General features: G+C 48.1%; 1 protein-coding gene across 1 annotated transcript; it reads right to left on the bottom strand.

Moving 5' to 3' along the window:
- Window positions 1–1,137: 1,137 nt before the first annotated feature.
- On the bottom strand, window positions 1,138–19,496 carry LOC144124127 (uncharacterized). The gene is made up of 5 exons (XM_077656789.1): window positions 19,264–19,496; window positions 15,020–15,258; window positions 13,737–13,994; window positions 9,855–10,102; window positions 1,138–1,345 (listed from the first exon to the last, which is right to left on the bottom strand). The coding sequence occupies exons 1-5, from the start codon at window positions 19,469–19,471 to the stop codon at window positions 1,138–1,140; spliced, it is 1,161 nt and encodes a 386-aa protein (XP_077512915.1). The 5' UTR covers window positions 19,472–19,496.
- Between the last annotated feature and the right edge of the window lie 1,800 nt (window positions 19,497–21,296).

Below are 21,296 nucleotides of genomic sequence, written 5' to 3' on the forward strand. Positions count from 1 at the left end.
ACTTTGGGACGGATTGACAGGAAGAAAACAAAGAACAGAACATACTAACATTTTTCTCTTTCGTCTGTTTTTTTTTAGCGCAAACAGAACACGTGCACAAGAACAAGAGTGGCATTGCGCTGTATTGCACGAAACAATGAAAAATATGGAAAAATGAGATCACAATGAAAGGAAAATATTCCGTGAAACGAAGAAATTTGTACATTCTTTCAAAACAGCACAGCCTTGTATAAAATCGAAGTTTACGTCTTTTCTGTTCAACATTTCGACTGTTTTCAAATATAAGGTTTGTCAACCATAGTTAGTTCTTAAAAATGGTTGTCTAAGCGTCGGATCTCTGATTGCATATAACGATAAAATATCTGAAGGTGTGCTGCGAAGTCTATATTTGTGAATCCGTATAGTATCAACTTGGACTAATACAACTGGTCGGCCCTGAGCATGGCATATTTTATGTACAGCAATTGCGTGCGTTAAGTTTCTGATGTTTCCGTGCTGGTTTTATACATGCGTAGCGTCCTTTTTAGAAGAACCAATAACCTATTATAATTTGAGTTTGTCGTTGTTCCCCATATTAGGATGCCAAAGCACAGCCTGAAGCAGACTAAAGAATAGTAAAAATTTGTTTAAGCCACATATGTAATAAGTGCCGTATTTTACATATGGTACCAGCCATTCTGGGCAGATCTATGCAGAGCTTTCTAACATGACATGTGCATGAAAGATCCTCAGTAAACCAAGTTCCCAGAAATCTCTGTTCAGTAACTTGACTGAGGAGAGATTAGTTCGCTGTTCAGTTCACTAATGGCTACGAATGAGAGCTCGCAATCGCAATTCTATCCGTCGTTTAACCACACATGCATCATCTATTCAGCCGCTCTTCATAGAGCGATTTAAGCTCAAGGAGCAACCACATTTCGTTACACTTAGGATGGAAGCGCTGTGATACGGCATCACCAGCAGGCAGAAGAGCGAGCAGCAAGCCACTTAAAAGACTGCGACCTAAGTGCTGGCGTGGTTGCTACCTTCTTTCATTCTGATACCACATGGAGGAAAAACATGCACTTTCAGAAATGGACCAGTGCTTCTGGTCTGAACATAAACTGAGCACAAGGATACAAACTCCGGATGGCGGCGTTACCTGATTCCATGCGTGTCGAGATCCAATGCCTCTTTGTCGACTAGAGGCGGCGGGAGTTGATTCTGAGCAGGCGGCTGGCTGTGGGCGATTTTTCGCACAACGCCGTCCAAGCGCGCCACGTCAATGCGGATCTCACGTTCGTAAAGGAGTCCCAGTGTTGATGACGCCTCTTCCAGCAAGGCGATTGTCAGGCCGGACTCGCCGCTGCCAGCAAAATGGACCGTATCGCAACTAGTCACGCATTGCGCAAGGTGAACAGAAACTTATAATCTAGGAGCATCCCACTTCTATTCCTATTACGTGTCCGAGCGGATCGCCCAGTATCTGCCACTGCGACGCGTTTCGCGCTGTCAACGGAAATCGTACTCCACAAATAGTGTTACGGCAGACCGCGTATATGTAGTTAAAAATCGACACTAATTTACTGAAGCTTTCATCAAAGCTAAGTCTGAAAAGACATCTTTGATGCTAAGCAAACGTTTCCTGTAGAAAAAATCAGCAGTGGCTTATCTCGGCTATGCCGGGATATACGTAGCATGAGCAGCAATTTCGCTCTCGTTTTCCATGGCTATACCACACTGGCAAACGCACCGCTATATGTATACCCCCTCTGATACCTTTGCGCATGCGCACACAATGAGAGGCTCTATCAGGCGGCTCCGGCTCAGCGTAAGACTTGGCTGCTGCGCAACGCAGGCGCACAGCTGGGCACGCGCCGGCGCACGTGCGTCTGCCGCGGCTATGACGGCACTCCTCTGGAATGCGCAGACCGGCGAGGGGTGCGCGGCGGCGGCAGCTCCGGCGCACCAGCTGTGCGCCGTTTGACGTCACTGCTCCTCGCGCATGCGCAGCACTGCTCTCCAGGAGCCACGCGAAACTGCTCATTCTCACCAGTGTAGCTCACGCTACGAAAGAAATTTAAATGCACAATTAATCTAAACTCTCGGTGCAAGTGCGGCGTAAATCCACACCCACCATTTGTGCGCAAAAGCCCCTGAGAATTCGTCTACAACTGCTTCACATTGCTATTCTTACAGACTCAACTGTATAACAAGGATCAGTTGAATTGGGAATTGTTGGGTTTAACGTTCTGCAGCGACATATTGGCTCTAAGAGACGCCGTAATGGACGGCTCCGGATTAATTCAGAGGTTAATCCAGGGGTTCTTCAATGTGCTCTGGCCTCGGACAGCACATGCCCGCTTTTAAGCGAAAAGCTTCACTACGCTAGGTAAAGCAGTATGTCGGGTAGTCCAGAGAACGACTTTGAACGACCTTCAGTCCGACCCCCTTAGCCGTGTATGACCATATGATGTGCAGTTATGGTCTGGAACCCTTGACCCCTGACCTTGACTCATGACTTTTAGTTGACCCTTGACCTTTGACATTGGGTGTCATTTGGGTTGACCTTTTACCTTTGACCTTCAGAACATCCGCAGGTTTATGTGAAGCCGCGTGATGTCATCCGATCTGGGTCTCGTAAGACCATGTGCTACCACGTCATATCCACGTGGTCGTGTGGGTATATATAGAACAGCTGATGCTGAATTCCAGGGTTATCCAAGTTCAGCCACTGCCAATTTTTTTGCAGTTGGACACCAACGCCACGTACATGAAAGCGAGATTCAGGTGTCCACTGACCAAGGGAGCAAGTTGTGCGTCTTTCTTTTCGTGAAAATCAACGGCATCTACAATGTTGTCAACGCCAATATACGCTGGTGGCTCATTTAATAATAATAATAATAATAATAATAATATTAATAATAATAATAATAATAATATTAATAATTGTTTTTTGGGGAAAGAAAATGGCGCAGTATTTGTCTCATATATCGTTGGACACCTGAACCGCGCCGTAAGGGAAGGAATAAAGGAGGGAGTGAAAGAAGAAAGGAAGAAAGAGGTGCCGTAGTGGAGGGCTCCGGAATAATTTCGACCACCTGGGAATCTAACGTGCACTGACATCGCACAGCACATGGGAGCGCCTTAGCGTTTTGCCTCCATAAAAACAGCCGCCGCGGTCGAGTTCGAACCCGGGAACTCCGGATCAGTAGCCGAGCGCCCAAACCACTGAGCTACTGCGGCGGGTAAGGAAGAAAGAGGAAACTGAAAATTGAAAATTGGTTTTTCAGGAAACGAAATTGCGAAGTGTCTGTCGCACATCTAGTTGGACACCTAAACCGTGCCTTAAGAAATCCTTGGTTCCGCTGAAGGTCGTCCGATTTCGTTGTGCTGGCTACCGGAAGACTGCTTTACATAGCGTAGTGAAGCATTTCACTTTAAAAAAAGCTCAGAATGGGAATCGCTGCGTTTCTGGAAGGAAATTTTGCACAGCAGAGCGCGCACTCCTGTCGCTTCGTCCAAGCAAAGCAGCGCCAATGGAAACAACAACCGGTGAAGACACAGGCAGACCCAGCTGATGAAACCGAATTTGTAAGAGGCGCCTCCTCAAAGAAGAGAAGCGGCGGCAGAACAGCAAGAAAAGGACACAAGGGGAAACCATCATATCAGATCTGTGAACGTAGAAATTTAGCAGAGGAACCAGGCGACGCAAACGCGTGAGAGAGACCTCCAGTATGCGCGAGCGCCAGTGTTTGCTACTCCAAGCATGCAGAAGATGCTGATATTCGGGAGATGATGTAAGAGCCGAGGCAGCAAATTCCTGAAATATTGTGTAGCTGCCAAACCTCACCGCAGCTGTATATGCACAGGTTGGCAGGACAGCAATAATTGGACCACAGAGAGAAGCTCTTGCTAAGCAATCTGCAGCCTCATTTAATTGAAAGCCCATATGCTCCGGTATACCCAAAGCAACCTTACCGAATCTAGATGCAGCGGGATCAGGATCTTAAAAAAGGCGTAATGGCCTAGACTCAGTGGGTGAGGATAATGAAGGGTAAACGGATAGAGGGTCTGTCATAACCCTGACTTGGGAACGGTAGCTTCTAATTTACGTAAGGCTAAGATTACTGCTAATAATTCGGCCAGATACACTGGAGTGATGTAAGGAAGACGGAGAGAAACAGGCCAACCTAGTGCAGGTGAAAAACTACTCACACCTGCCTTTCCGGGATCCAGCGAGGCATCGGTAGCAATAAGGATATGAGAGGGAAATGACCTTAGGTGTTCCTGCAACAAACCGTGAAGGAGAGGAAAGGGCTGCAGCTTTGCATTTAATTGGAAAATGTCATCAAATGCAATGTGGACAGAAGGATAGATGTCGCACAGAAGGCGAATATCTGTGAAATGAATGTTTAAGGGATCCAGGAGCGACTGCACGAAACACATCTGCGGAGCATGCAAACGAGACTAGGCGGCGTTAAAAAAGGCTGCGCCATTTTAAAAATGTTTGAACTGTTAAAAGGCGAAACAAGTATGGCGGCCACTTCTCGAAAACGAAGATCAGCGATGATGACGACGAAGACGAAGGTGGCACACTGTGCTTACAAAACAAAAAAGTTAATTTTATAACATAAAGTGGTGCAAAGCACTTAGCTTCATGCGAGGATGTAAGCACACTAAAGACTCATTTCAGTGAAATGGACCCTATAGTCCGTACTGTTGACGACACTTATGTTATTCTTCATAACTGTTATTTTAAACACCCCCCAAGTAGCCCGCTGTCACCACAACGTCGAGCAGAAGGACACTCTATACTCAACAAGTTATTGCACCGGATATAACAAAGATTGTAGCGTCTAGTATACTGCCTGATAGGCGCAAGTCTGCGAAGGGGAAAATCCGTCGGGCTAAATAAAATCTGTAATTTAGATTGTTTCGCTTCATTGCGGAATATTTATTCATGTAAATGAAAGCTTTAAGAAAAATTACGACCAGCGGCTAAAAACTGAAAATGGTGTACTTAAGCGCATGCGTCCGCAAACAACTTATGGAGTGCATGGTGGTGCTCTATGCGCTGCCGCTCGTCACGGTGCGTAAGCCGTGCTGGAAGAAACTCGAGCTTCAGCACCGCAAGTCCCTGCGAGTGTGCCTAGGCCTTCCCAAAAACTCGCAGTGCGCCGCAACGTTGGCCGAGGCAGGAGCGTGGCCACTTGAGCTCCGAGCAGCGCGCAGGGCATTGAATCACATCGACCGGCTTCACCGCGCACCGGACGGCGGCTCGCTGCTGCAGCGTATGCACTCGCACCCGCGCTCACGAATGGGCGCGTTGCTGCTCGAGTATGAGCAGTTGACCCAAGGCCCACCCCCTTACGGCTCCTGCGCGCCCTGGCCTGCTGCCTCGGAGGTACAGCGAGAGATCTTCGGCATTGCGGGAAAGCGGGACACACCCCTATGTGCTGTGCAGCAGCTGGCCAGAGCCGTCATACACGAAGAGCTCCAGGACCATCTCCTCGTGTACAGCGACGGCTCAGTGGCCCGCGACAGCTGCTACCTTGCTGCGGCGGCCACCATCCCCACCCTGCGACTGCGCAGCCAGCAACACGCAGCCTTCCTGGGCTCCTCCACCAAGGCGGAGTTGATGGGGATCCGGCTCGGGCTGGACCTGCTGCTCACCCTCGGCCCTTCGCCGCACAGGAGTGCTGTGCTGTGTGACTCCCGCGCCGCCCTCAGCCGCCTGCAATCTAACGGCCGCGGTACCCCACTAGTGCGGGAAATTCGCTCGCGCATCGAATGCCTCGCGCAGAGAGGTTGTGCCGTGCGTGCACAGTGGGTGCCCGGTCACTGCGGCATCGCAGGCAACGATGAAGCTGACGACCTCGCGACAGCTGCACACCAACTACCTGCCAGCGATCTGCCCCTTGCGCTGGAGGACGTGCGTGCGGCCATCCACGACCATCTCCGAAAGCAGCACCACGATCCACGCATCGCGGGAGGTGAGCGCATCGACAGTGTCACCGGCTGTCGCGCACTTACACGGTCACAACGTGCAAATGATCCTCCGCGCGCGCATTGGCTGCGTGTGGCCCGGTGAACGACGGGTGCGTCACAGAATCGCGACGAGTGATGTGTGTGATGGATGCGGTGTAGTGGAAACACTAGAACACCTGCTCCTTCACTGTACCGCGTTCGCCGATGCTCGTCGCGATATGCTCGCGGCCTATAGGGCGCAGGGCATACTACCAGACTCAATCAAGGCGCTATTGTGGCCGCAGGGCAGTGCGCGCACTCGTGAGCGAACTTTGGTGAGCCTCTGTGCATTCCTCGAACACACGGGCTTGACGTCCCGTTTGTTCTCCGTCAGGTAGTTACACGCAGTGACCGAACGCTCCGCGAGTTCTACATTGAACGATTAATAACCGGACGCCTCACTCCAGTTGTAACCAACACAGTGCTGTGCGCGTGTGTGATTTAATTCCTCTAAAATGAACTAATCACGCGCACAACCTGGACACATTTCTTATTGTGTAAATACTTTGTACATATTACTTCTCCCTCTATCCTCTCTTCCTGTCCCCTCACCTCTTTCATTTCATTTCTCCATTCTGCCTGCTATCCTTTATTTCCGCTGCCCCAGCTCAGGTGCTTCAGTATCGATGGCAGATGCCGGGGCTAGCAAAAATCGTTTCCTTCCTTTTTACTATTATTTTTAATAAAACCACTACCACCACCACCATGGTTATAAAATGCACGTGCCCCAGGCTCGAAACGCACGTGCATCGAGGCGCCCTTCAGCCGTAGGGCGAGTTAAAAAAATGAGAATTGGTTTCTGGTAAAGGAATTGGCGCAGTATCTGTCTCGCAAATCGGCGGACACCTGAACCGCGCCGTAAGGTAAGCGATAAAGTAGACAGTGAAAGAAGAAAGGAAGAAAGAGGCGCCGTTGTGGAGGTCTGTGGAATAATTTCATCCACCAGGGGATCTTTAACGTATTCCTCTCTTCCTGTCCCCTCACCTCTTTCATTTCATTTCTCCATTCTGCCTGCTATTCTTTATTTCCGCCGGCCCAGCTCAGGTGCTTCATTATCGATGGCAGATGCCGGGCCTAGCAAAAATCTTTTCCTCCCTTTTTATTAATATTTTACTAAAAACCACTTCTTTCTACTGCTCTTTAACGTGCACTGACATCGCAGAGCACACGGGCGCCTTTTGCGTTTCGCCTCCATCGAAACGCAGCCGCCGTGGTCGGGTTCGAAACCGGCTACTCCGACTCAGTAGACGAACACCTTAACCACTGAGCCACCGCGGCGACTACACTCCGATGATTTTGAGGAAACGAAGGGCGCATATCTGGCTCCCTGGGTCAGTGTACGCCTCAATTGCGCTTTGACGTATGTGGCGGTGGAGGTGGTGGTGGTGGTGGAAACTTTATTACATACAGGGGAGTTTAGGACGCGCAAGTCCTTGGGCCCCCGCACGGCCGCACTGCACTCAAACGTTCATGTCCCGGAGGCTCATGACGCTGGCAGCCCGGCCTGTGGCGATGGCTTGCTTGGCCGGGTCCTCGGAGCGCAGTAGGGTCTCCCATGCCTCCCATCTGGGTAGGTGCTCCAGGCCCCGCGGGGAAGGATCCGCCGGGCAGAGGAAAAGGATATGATCGAGAGTGGCTTTGGGGTGGTGGCAGAGGGTACAGGAGGGGTTTGTGGGGACTTGGTGATAGCGTGAGCGTATATAAGGGGAGGGTAAGGTGCGTGTTTGGAGAGATATGAGCTTCATGCATTAGCGCTGATAACGTTGTGGCAGACACGCGGAAATTGGTTTTGGGGGAAAGGAAAAGCTAAGGCGCCCGTGTGCTGTGCGATGTCAGTGCACGTTGAAGATCCCTAGGTGGTCGAAATTATTCCGGAGCCCTCCACTACGGCACTTCTTTCTTCTTTCACTCTCTCCTTTATCCCTTCCCTTACGGCGCTGTTCAGGTGTCCAGCGATATATGAGACAGATACTGCGCCATTTCCTTTGCCCGAAAACCAATTCTTCTTCTTCTTCTTCTTCTTATGGAGGAAAAACGCTCAGGCGCCCGTGTGCTGTGCGATGTCAGTGCACGTTAAAGATCCCCAGGTGGTCGAAATTATTCCGGAGCCCTCCACTACGGCACCTATCTTCCTTTCTTCTTTCACTCCCTCCTTTACCCTTCCCTTACGGCGCGGTTCAGGTGTCCAACGATATATGAAACAGATACTGCGCCATTTCCTTTCCCCAAAAACCAATTAATAATATTAATAATTCTTCTTCTTCTTGTTCTTGTTCTTCTTGTTCTTCTTCTTCTTCTTCTTCTTCTTCTTCTTCTTCTTATTATTATTATTATTATTATTATTATTATTATTATTATTATTATTATTATTATTATTATTATTATTATTATTATTATTATTATTATTATTAATAAAGGAAATGCCGCAGTATTTGTCTCACATCTAGGCGGGCAGCTGAACCGCGCCGCAAGGGAAGGGATAAAGAAGGGACTGAGAGAAGACAGGAAGAAAGAGGTGCCGCAGTGGACGCCATTCCGGAATAATTTCGACCACCTGGGTTACTGCGCCTGACATCGCACAGCAAATGGGCGCCTTTGCGTTTCGCCTCCATCGAAACGCTGCATGCCGCTGCTGTCTGGTTCGAACCCGGGTACACCGGATCAGTAGTCCAGTGCCCTAACCACTGAGCCACCGCGGCGGGTTAAAGACACGCGGTACTGCAGCAATATGTCGCAGCGTTCATTGGGTGACCAACCTTTCGCGATGACCCCGGATGATCAGGCACCCAACCCTGCGCAAGAGGCCACTTCGGTTCTTTCTACATATTATCAAATCACATTCTATAAACTCAGCCGCATGACATTGCCACCACGCCACAGTACCCTGTCGCCCTTGTCCAGCGCCACATGGCGACAATTACAAGCGGGCTGCTTTATTTTCCTACCGTCTCTCATGCTTTCACCCCAGCTCCCCTCCTCATTGCAACACTTGCGGCGTGCCCAAATTCACACTTTTCCACTACCTCCGGGAATGTCCTTCCCCGCAGGCAGTACCCTTTCATACCCAATCCCACTCATTCTTCCTGAGAGGCTGCTTTACGGACCGCTCAGCCCTGCGGCCAGAAATGGCTGGTGGATCGGGCTTTGTGTGAAGCACAAACCCGTTGACTCCTGGACCAGTAGGGGACCACCCTGGAAGAATTTTTTTCGTCTGATAAAAGTTGTTTCCGTCCTCCCGCGATCAACCATTAATTTAACAGCCCCTTGCCAGGGTGGCAGGGTGGGCACGGTGCCTATCCAAGTGTGCGGAACACACTCAACGTTACAGGAGCCAAGCCGAGCCTACTTTCCCGATACACCAGAGTTTTTTCTCTCTTATCAGGTTCAGCAGTAGTTAATCCGCAGCTTTTTTTGTATTAGCTTCCACGCAAATTCGACCGCCGCCGCCGGGCTCCAACACATGGACATGGAATCAGCAGCAGAACGCCGAATACACTGAGCCACCGTGGTAGATGTACAACAAGGGAGACCTACCCTCCTATCTATTCAGTGTGCAATTCACAGCACATCAGTTTTTTATTATTCAGTTTTTTTATTATTATCACGGTAGCGTCGACCAGACGTCATATGATGACGTCGCTGGGTGTCATATGAAGGGCCACAGTGGCCAAATGGACGAGACTGCGAGCATGCGCAAAAGAGCGCTTTCCCGCTGCTACGTCGTCTGCATGGCTATTCTGCCCACGCCACACAAACCATGTGCTCGTCTGCACACGAGCAGACGAGCAGCTACTATAGCGACTTTTTTCAACCTTAAAGATGTGAGAGTGAGCACGCATGCTTACCTGCTTTGCTCAATGGGATTTCCTGGCTGTATGCGAACCGTACCATGCTTGTCGTAGTCAATACGTAGAACAGTGATGAGGTTACTATCCAGGGCTGCCTCAATCACATATGCGAAGAGCTGTGAGAAGTTCACCGCTCGCATCCAGGCATACGGGTCTACTCTTGCAGCCTTCCACATTGGAGCGAGGCGGTGGCCGGCGGACACATTTGTGAAGAAGGCAAAGCAAGCGTTGTAGGCATGGGCAACCTGCGGTTTTAAATGACATGTTATAAATGAATGGAACGAAAGACGAATAATTCAGAGCTCAGGGTTTTCGAGGCTCTACAAAACGTGAAACGAATCTATGATCATACAGACTTTTTCATGCGACACGGTCAACATCATCATTAGCCCAAATACGCCGATTACGACAAATGCATATCCTATGACCCTGCAATCAACCCTGTCCTGTGCCAGTTGTGGCCACCTCCAGGCCAGAAACTCCCCAGTCTCAACCGTCGACCAGACTCTGCGCCGCATCCTGCTTGCTTATATTCGCTTGGAATCGACCCAGCTACACTAAGGGAGGATCGGTTATATTCCCTTTGCATTGCATGCCCTGTTCGTGCATATTTCTTCTTCACTGCAGCCAAAATATCATTAACTCGTCTTAGTCCCCTGAAGTACTCTGCCTTCTTGTTGTCTGTACGTTACACATATCATTTTCTTCTCGATTGGTCCTTGCGCAGTCCGCGTTGCTTTCCCCTTGAGGGATATTTTAATTAAGCTACTGTCCATAAACCGAGAGTATCTCGGAAAATGCACTCGACTGCTTTTATTTTCTACGCTAATTCACCCTCGCTGCTTGGATGTGCGGTCAATACCAGCCCTGAGGAAATGTATTCCCTTAATACTTCCAATGAATCGCTGCTTATAGTCATGAATCATGCCCTGCAGTTTGTTTCCTTAGTTACTTAACAAAACAATGTATTCAATGAATCGGAGATTCATATCGTCAACGCTTCCCAATTCAGCTCTCTGAACCGCTCTTTTGAACACGCGGTAAATGCAATTGAATGGAGAGTGTGTGATTGCCGGACACGCTTCCCTATTGTATGTATGTAAGTTGTTTTATTAAAATAATAATAAAAAGGAAGGAAAACGTTTTTGCTAGCCTCGGCATTTCCTTCTGAGCGCATTTTGGCTAATATCCAATCTTGAAAGCCAGCTCTATCCTGTCCATATTATACTTCCTTATGACGTTTACTTGAGGCTTATTGAACAGATATGACAGTTCTGCCAGTTCTATTCTATATGAGGTAGGCTTCTTTCATGCTCTGGCGTTTCTTGTTTAGGTCTTTCGTTTACAGTGACAGCTTGAGAGGATGATGTCCAACCACCTTAAGCCCCACTTCTATCGAGCGCACTCTAATTATATTTGTGATGTTACGATTCAGTGCATGAAGATTAAGGTCGTGTTCCTAGCTTAAAGCGGAGTATCTGTTCTCGAGCGAGATTCTGAGTTCATACGCCTTTTTTTTCGCCTAGTGGTCTTAAACGCATCTGTTCATATTTTCTCTGTGTGTAACGTCGTATTCCATATGAAACATTGCGCATATTTCTCGTTCCGTTTGATGTGCTGTTATGTTACACGGTTTGGAGAATAACTGTTTTTGTATTGCATTCTGTACATCATTTTCTATCTTCTTCTCTGTTGCCTTTTCAGCGTCGCGTGACACTATGATTCAGAACACATCACTACTCTTATTTGTATTTATTTAGCAGAACTGATTATTGATTTTGCGGCTGTTGTGTGAAATTATGTTGTAGTTAGCGTTTTCCCGTCTATAGACTGCAGTACCGCTCCTGTAGATGTACCTACGTGAAGTCAAGACCTAGACGGGAGGTTCAGCACCTCGTTTTGTCTTGCTTCGTGGGCAATACCTGTATGTTGCCCCATGGAGCAAATAGACAAACCATATACTTGCTCTCTAAACGCTAAACCGCTTATATGCTTCTTCCGCACCAGTTTGCTTTCCTCCCTATTCAAGTCTACGCTAGAAACCTCGGCATCTTATGGTCACTGAACTTCACCCACAAGTTTCAGGAAGTCGGAATTGGCACACAGTCTATGTCATTTTTAGTCTCTCCATTCGGACGCTTCGTTTGCGGAAGAATGTACTGATGATTCTTAAGCTACTTCGGCCTGTGAATTCGACCAATAGCTCTTCTCTCGTATTCCTAGAATTAAAGCCAGAGTCTCCTACAGCCTGGTCGCCTGCGTGCTCATGCCTGTAGTTAATTTGATGTCACCCATCAGCACAGCGTACTGCGCTTTTCCCTTATTCATACCGATTCTACCTCCTAATATGTTTTTCTTAGTGGCTATGTAATAATTAAATACCAATGAAAGGAAAAGGTGCTGCTAGCCGGGACCTGAAGCACATGAGCTGCGGCTAGCGGAATAAAAAGACATGTAGAGGATAGAAAGAGGGGAAACAAAAGAGGGAGCGATAGTAAGAAAGGATAGGGGTAGGGCGACAATATACACTATGTACAAATACAGGATGTCTCTTCATAACACCTTTCCACCATCTCGTCATCGCGACCGGGTGTAGGCACAAGGGCCTGCACATCCTTGAACTTGTACCTCTTGCGCCTAATTGCAATAAGCACAATTTTTGAAACATGCAGCGCTGGCGGACGAGCACGACAGAGAATTGGTACAACTGCGTAGTTGTGCCAATTTTCTGTCGTGCTCGTCCGCCAGCGCTGCATGTTTCAAAAATGTATGCAGACCAATTCGCCCATCAACACAGTTTGTTAGCATGTCATAACTACCACCCTCTCATTAATGCTGAAAAGTTCGTCGATATTTCCAGCTATATACTTCTTAAACAGGAATCTTACTGCTAGTTCCCGCTAGTCCGGTAATTCCCGAAAGCATAAAATGTGCCCACTATTTAACACTGTACATGCTCCATCATCCATTTGATACCTGCTAGTTTTTTCCTGCAGCATTACTAGGCTATCGCATGATAAACTTCTAGCGTTAAACTTTCACAACTATTGTTTCCAACGGTGGGCTATCCCCATCCAGAGGTTCTTAACTTCCTCCACTGCTCAGTGTTCTTACCGCCATCCTAATCAGTTCCTCCTCAGACGTCTGGGACTGAGGGCCGGGAGTCACACTTTGTGTATTCGCACAGAGTGGCCAAATCCTGTTCTGGTGAGAATGTGCGTTGTTGGTCCTGGTCGCCATGTTGATGCGGCACCACAGGCCCGGTTATTCAATTCCATTAGCACGGTGACTTTTAACGCGATAACGTTAAGGAGTTCGTGTCGCAGAAAATTCGGCGTCGCCGTCGGCATCGGCGTCAATGACCTTAAGCAAAAAATCCACTAAAAATTCGCAGAGAAGCAACCTGTGTCACGTAACCTTGTGGCGTCGTTACAACCCGGCCACCGGATAGTGAGCAAACTGCGCACCGCGGCAGACAGATGGAGTTCAATCAATGATTGGCCGCTGTGAGGTATCTGATTTACCCGCGCGAGGTCATGTCAATGTGATGTCACGACCCCCTCAACCAATACAGATTTTCTCCACCCGCCAACGTCAACTAAGATGCCGGCTTCATCGGTGAACGAGACACTTAACACTCTCGCGTTAAAAGGTGCCTGTTTTATATATTAAAATTGAAAGAATAAATGCTGTTCATTTTCCAAACAGTAAAAGAGGCGCCAGTTATGTATTCTTGCTAAGCTTCCTGCTGTGTATTCAATGCATGTGATTTCAATGCTAATTGCCTTTAATTCCGCATGCCACATCTGCTGAAAGCTTATTCGCAGTGTCTTCACCAGATAAGTTTCACTGCATGTTTAAAGCTTCGGTAAGTAGTACCTGTCCAGAGGCGTTGTGACCCTTCGCCTCGCTGCTGTTCTCAGCGCCAGGAAGCATGCGTAGCATCTTGGCGTGGACCGAGGCGACGTAGCTGTCCTCCAGCCACTGGTGGTATGTGCCCGAGTGGTTGCCGCCCGTAGTGAGGCCCTGCTGAGAGACGTTCCACAGGCCGCACGAGAAGTTGTAGAAGTCGGAGCACGGGTCGACGCCTCGAACGCGGACTGAGTCGTTGAGCGCCGAGACGGCTTCGCGACATTCCTGAGCGTAGCAGTCACGCGTGAATCAGCTTGCCGAACGTAGAAAATACACATGCACTCCTTAAACCCGGTAGGTTCTACCCCTATCGACTGTGTTCTGACCACTCCCGTTCAGTGTCCTGACCAAAACAGCAATTGGGAGCACTGGCTCTAAACAGTGCCCGGTGGGACTATTCACATAATTCCTAATTATTAATGCCTCCTCCTGGCCTAAATAGCAGCCAGTGATGACACTGAAGGTATGGCGCATATCACGGTGCATTTTCATGGTGGTGTAAAAAGGGTGGGCACTTGCTACTCTCGACGCATGAAACACTCGTGTGTGATCCTGTGTGTTCACCGGTGTCCTTCGCGCTGTTTTTCGCGCCGGCCAAGGTCGAGAAGTTCGTTGTGCATCTTGCCTTTTTCTGTCTAGGCACATCAGGTATGAACTAAAAGTCTTAAGCAAAGCTAACGTCAATTTTTTTTCGATATCCATTCTCGTGAGACGAATATTGAAAGCTTCAAGGGTTATTCAAAGACATTTGGCATCTCACCGGGGCCTTGTCTTAAAGAGTAAAATGATGCTTTCCCCAGGTGGGGCTGCGCAAACTTCGTACTATCCTTGCATTTAAGTTAACGTACAATGTAACAAAACAATACAAGCCCAAAGCATCTGTAGTGATTCATCAGCCGATTACAGAGCAACCTAATTTGACAAGCGCAAACTTCCCAGCGACATATAATAATAGCGCTTGAAATAAGCTTTGTAGCTATGCGGAGCAAGGTTGGAAAGACGAATAAAGGCTGTATGGCGAAAAATTAGGCTTCATGTAAAAGATTAGGCGCTTCCTTAAAAGGCGCTTACAACGCACCTTTGTGCGTTTTTGTTTTCAGGGACGTGGCTATTTTACGTTTTCGTAAGGGTAAATAGTCGCCTTGGAACTGTATTTAATGCAGCGTTCGCAAAATAACTGCTGCATGACTTTTTTTTTCGTTCTTAAGAACAGTCTTCCGGCATTTCTTGCACATTACATTTTCTCTAACCTTGGATGTGCAGGCTTTCAGCAGTTCCCTGATGAGGTGCCGGTTCCTGAGTGTCTCGGTTCTCTCGAACACCTGCAGCGCCTTGCCGATCATGACGCTGAAGGTCCAGACGCCGATAAAAAGGATGCCCAGCGCCGCAGCGACGCCACCGGCCACCAGGAGGAAAGGCATATGTTCGGGCTCCTCGTCGTCGTCGTCGTCGTCATCACCCCCCAATTGGCTCTTGGCCCTGCTTTTATCTGTAGTGAAAGGCAAGAGGTGTTAGGCACGCCAAGAACTGAAAATTTCAACTACTACAAACTTAGAGCCCTGCGTCGTCGCAACTCTTGATGTGGAAGAAAACATCAGCGAATGGTCAGCTCCAGCGCTAGTGGTTCTACTGCCACCCATCGACAACTGAGATACGCTCAAGTTTATTAAAACCCTCTTACTTAAGAACTTATGCCCGCTCATTCAGCGCAGAGTCCAAATACCTTTTATGGACCAGCGTCCTTTAATATCTTTCTCCTGGTCGTGGAACCTGCATAGCACTTCATCGGCGCTGAAGCCTCTTGTAATTGCCGGTTCTATCCCTATGTTAAGCTAGGAGCGAAGATTCCAGTCCATTTAAGGAGCAATAAAAGGAACTCTGCTAATGCGATTCAGAGGACCCTGAAATAATAAATGTTTAGCTAAGCAATCTGTGCCGCCTGGACTACTTCACGCACAAGTCGATCGCCACACCTGCTGAGAAATTAGCTGTGCGCAGACTAAGGAGTGAAGTTTCAGCACTCAGCATGCTTTTTCGCGACATAGTGCAATCGTATAACAGGAACCGAGAACATGACAAGTGATAGCGAGAGCTGTACTTTCCCCTGAAGCCCATCTGGATCACGTGGTCCCAGACGGTACGTTTTAGAGAGCCCCCTATCCTCATCCGACATCTATAGTTTTCCATTCTTGATGAAGATGAATTTCTATGGCGCAAGGCCAGCTTAATTGGCCATAGAGCGCCATGGCACAAGGTAGTTTTCCATTCACAAGGTGGGGTCAAAGACGTCACGGAAGCGTCGACCAGATGCCGTTTAGCGTAGCATGCAGGGCAGCACTAGCGAAATGAACGAGAGTACGCGCATGCACACAGAACGCTTGCCAGTTCCAGCGTCATCTGCTCGGCTGTTATAGAGCTCCTCATGCATATCTAGAGAGAAAGCTCGCGATGCTGCACCTCATCCAACAAGAACATGGCGCGAAGAAGAGATTTCGTATTTGGCTTTAATATTGCTGGACATAAACATGAATTCAACCGTAGCAATACGACACTTCTTGAGGCAAAACTTCCAAGAAATGCTGTATATAAGTTTCTATACAAGCCAAATGTCAATCTTTTAACTTGCGTTCAATTTATTCAAAAAGTGAAAAAACGCAGTAATAAAATAACTAAATCTGCGGGCAGAGAACAGAGACCACGGAGCAGCTACCGATTACACTACCAGACTACCGGTACCGAACAGCTACCGAACTTTCCTCCTATTATGTGTAAAAGTGTGCATCAGCCAGACTGGCCAATGTATTAACGATCGCTTAAAACAGCACCGCACCTCGCTCCAATCGGATAACACGGCCATATACATAAACATTGCGACCATTGTAAAGACTGTAACCCCCTCTTCAATGATGTCAGAATTATCGGCCGTTGAAAAACAGATAGACCGAGAAATCCTAGAAGCATTTAAAATCAAGAAGTTAGGCACTGAACGCGTCACCGAGAGCTCGGTCCGATTTACTTGAAGAGAATTCCATTTCATGAACGCGACATAGTTTGTTACATGCAAGATAACAGACCTGCACTGTCAAATGTCTTTTTGTTCTTTGTTTTGTTATGTTTTGTAGGCCTTGTTGCTTGCGCGCATGTGCATCCGGCTCCGTCGTGACAAATTTTACCGAGTAAAATTAAATTGTGTTTCCAGCGTCGTCCTGTCTGCTCCTCCTTCTTGTGAACGCTTCCTTTTCTGCTGGTTTTTCTGTGATCAGCTCTACGGAGCACACCCCGAGCCGTCACGTGGATCAAGCCCGTCTCATGCTACCGATCGAAGCGGCCAGGACAGATCAGTTAGCGAATGCAAGAGCAGAGATGGGACAAAAAAAGGAAAGAAATATGGGGAGATAATGAAGGGAAACTCTTGCTGACAGACAGATTCTAATAAGGAACAAACGCGCAGGGAACCCACCAGCTGCTCACTATCGGAACCGGGAAGGCTATCGGCCACGTGAGCCGATGTAATAGGTTCTGCGTATTTCTCTGCACCCCAAGCAGCTGCAGATCGGAAGCGAATTGCTTAATTGAGAGGGAGCTCAGCTAAGATTATTTTGCAGACGGCCGGAGATACAAAATAACAAACTGGAAAACCAGCGCGCGGATTACACAGCACCTGGCGTCTTATTACCCTGTTATTAGTCATCAGAAAACAAAGATAAAAAAATATTAATGAAGTATAGAGGGAACCCGGACCAGGAGAGTTTTGCCGCGCTAAAAGCCAATACAAAATAAATGAAAAAGACACTCGTCGCGCTTGTGCTGTGCTCGCGAAGGCCGCCGTCGACAAGACCCAGTTGCGCTCGCCACCGAGCGAGAAGCCGATCGGCGGCGTAGCCAGACCGAGGAACGGCGGGCGCCACAGACCTCACACGAACGAGAGCGGTGCCAACGACAAAAAGTAGAGGGCGAACCTTCAACAACTTCAGGATAAGAAGTCTTGGTGGAGGTTAGCTGTCAGGTGGGCCGCGCTGGAGCGACAGCATAGGAATCGTCAGCGCTAAGCAGCCGCCGGCTCAAGCCAGTTGTTTAACTGGGCCTTACCTAGTTTAGCCGATTTTTTGTAGTCAAATGTCTATGCAAAATATAATTAGTGCCCCGTTTTAACGTTGGATCACATTGCAGTACAATAAAGACTTAATGGCTTCACCAATGTTCTTTATGCGCGTATGGTCAGCACCATGAATTTAATGGAACCCGAATACTTTTTGCCGTTCTTTACGTGCATCACGCTTCGGCAGCATCACATAATCATCATCATCAGCCTGGCCACGCCCACTGCAGGGCAAATGCCTCTCCCACGTCTCTCCAATTAACCCTGTCCTGTGCCAGCTGCGGCCACCGTATCCCCGCAAACTTCTTAATTTCATCCGCCCATTTAACTTTCTGCAGCCCCCTGCTACGCTTGCCTTCTCTTGGAATCCACATGCCTTCTTTTGGAATACCCTTAACGAACAGCGGTTATCTTCCGTTCGCATTACATGCCCTGCCCAAGCCCATTTCTTCTTGTTAATTTCCACTATGATATTACGCCGCGTTTGTTCCCTGACCCACTCTTCCCGTTTCCGGTCTCTTAACGTTACACCTATCATTTTCGTTTCCATAGCTCAATGCGTTGTCTTTAACTTAAGCTGGACCCTTTTCTTTAGGCTCCAAGTCTCTGCCCCATACATGTTAGTACCGGTAAGATACGGCTGTTGCATACATTTCTCTTAAGAGATATGGATAAACTGTCGTTCATGATCTGCGAGAACCTGTCATATGCGCTTAGTGGGACTTACTGGCTCTCAGCAATTCTGGCTGGCTGCATGTTTATTCGGTAGCTACGGTTTAGGAAGCTAGTAGTAGATGCTTAGCGTTCTTCTTTCACCAACGATGCGCCCCATCCTGTGGTCTGTTGCGAGACTTCGTAAATGACGCGCCATTCTTCAATGCGTGGTAAAGGGCAAGCAACAAAGTGGCAGTGTTCTAACGTAGTTAAACCGAGTAGACGTGCGAAAGCATGTGTTCATCCTTCGCTTTCTTCTTTCTGGCGTCAGCATGTGCACGCAACCACGTTTCTCGCTCTTCATCCTCACACCCTACCTCCACTCGGCGGCGGCTGGCGCGACGCCTTTCACCCATTGGCTACAACTGGCGCGACGCTCCTCCGAACTTACCCGAGCTTCCTCCCATTGGCTGCAGCTTGAGCGATCCTCCTCCGAACTGGTCCGAGCTTACGCGAGTTACTCCGAGCTTGACACAAAAATCTTGGTTGGGACCAAATCAAGTAGTGCTTTCTCACTAAGGCGGCAAAATAACAGTTGTATATAACTACGCATCGAAAAGCATTACTAGGTGCTGTGAATTGAAAGGGAAGCAAACGGGCAAACGGGAAGAGCATAAGCCATGCCGAGGAAAAAATGTGTATTAGACGAACATCCTTCGCGCGCGCGCGCACTGAACTCACCTGGGGAGCTGTCGCCTTTCTTGGGCGAGAGTATTCCGGCTACCCCTCCCCGCCTGTGAGGCATCTGAAACAGGGCCTTTCGCATGCTCTCCAGGTTCCTGGATCTCCAAGGTGAGTGGGCCTCTGCGCTGGACGTGCCTTCGGTTGGCGGCTCTGCATCGACTTTTCTACCTTTGGACAGCTTTACCTTCTTGAAGCTCGGGAGCATATGCTGGCTTTTCTTTCTACTTTCTCGTCTGGCCTAAAATGAAAAAAACACCGCAAAAGATCGTGTCAATACCTGGTTTGCATGTTAAGTTCAAAGCCCATGCCACAAAATCTCACACAGAATCAACCTGGATAGTCAGGCTTATGGCCTAACACATGGGCGCGTGCAACATCCGGCAGATAAGTCAATAACCTTCCGCTCATTGGTGACAATACAGGCGCCTAGGTATTTTATATCTGTACCGAAACTGGAGCAAATCGAACATGCTGACACTTGATAGCAACAGTCTAGCAGATTTCAGTATGCTATCAACAGTCTTGCAGATTTAGATATGCGTACCAGGGGCCGCATTCTACAGACTTCTATTTTAAAATGGTCATTTCGCGTCCGTTTTGTCCCCTGTCATCGATCACTCAGATATATCAGCGGCTTTCAAGCGTCTGTGGAAAGCGACCCAGCCATTGGGTGAATGGCGGAGATATCTCACCATTGGCTGGCATTCGCTGCGATATGCATCCACTGGTGAGGTGCATCGCAGCGCTCTGTCAACAGCAGGTGACCGGACCTGACCACTGGCTTCCATTGGCTGAGATATGCAGCCAATAGTGAGGTCCGGTCGCCTTCTACCCAATGGAGGGTCGCTTTCTACAGACGCTCGAAAGCCGCTTCTATATCTGAGTGACCGATGACAGGGGACCAAACTGACGCGAAATGGCCATTTTAAAATAGAAGACATAGAATACAGCCCCTGGTACACATACTTAAAACTACTAGACTGTTGCTGTTGTGAAATGGCCATTTCAAATGGAAGTGGCCCCATATACCGCTTCACAACTCTCAAAAGCAGACCTGAGAGCAGTTTCAACAATTCTGTGCATTGTAGTCAAGGCTTCAGAGCATCTACCTGTTAACAGTGTAGCACTTGGAAATTAATGCTAGCAATTATTTCTACAGCCAAAATAAGGAAGCGGTTGCCTAAAGCGAAAGAACAGCGGTCACCCTGCTCAGGTAGAGTTTTATTCATAATGGAAGTAGCGCGAATGACGACAGCGACAGGAAGAAGGACGACATGAAACATGCGCTTGTCATCACTTTTTTATGATAAGAGAGTTTACAGAAGTTTTGCCCGTCCGTTAAATTCACATGAATGGCAGGAGCATGACCGGACGAAACTATTTTTCATGTGAGAATCTTGACTGCTTAGTTGCTATTTTTAACTGGGTTTTCTATTTCTGAATAAAACCTTTTCAATACTAGGTTGATATGATAAACGCCTTTCTCGTCTCACATTTAGTATTGGAAAGAAACACGGACAGTGGCATCGAAGAGCGTTCTCCTGCGCCGGTTAAAAATGTGAGCCAGTGGTAACATTGAATTTATTATACTGCCATGCCATGTACTCTGCAAGGAGAAATGAATCTTTAGCACCTGCATACCTCTGCATTTGGTTTACATTGTACCGACTGGCAGTCACAGTTTGTTGTGTACTGCCAATTAAAAGAGCGAGCTGCCCACCCTATCTTTAAACATTCATTGTTCCCGCATGGAAGTCTCATAGGTGCATCGAAAAATGAGAAAATGTATCGAAGCCCACAGTTGCGCCCCACGGTATGCTTATTTTTGGCAAGGACTGTGAATGCAGGGTGTCGCGGCAATGCAAGGTGCACATCACTGAATGTGGACTCGTGATCAGAATTTTCCACCTTTAAAAAGAGGTATGATATAATGCTTGCCTTATCGACGTGTTCCTCCTGAAGTGGGCTATCCGAAGTCGTTCTGTTCCATCCCAGTGATTTCTTTGGCGGTGGTTTTCGTTGGTCGGTGC

This window comes from Amblyomma americanum, chromosome 3, assembly GCF_052857255.1.
Source record: "Amblyomma americanum isolate KBUSLIRL-KWMA chromosome 3, ASM5285725v1, whole genome shotgun sequence".
NCBI lineage: Eukaryota > Metazoa > Arthropoda > Arachnida > Ixodida > Ixodidae > Amblyomma > Amblyomma americanum.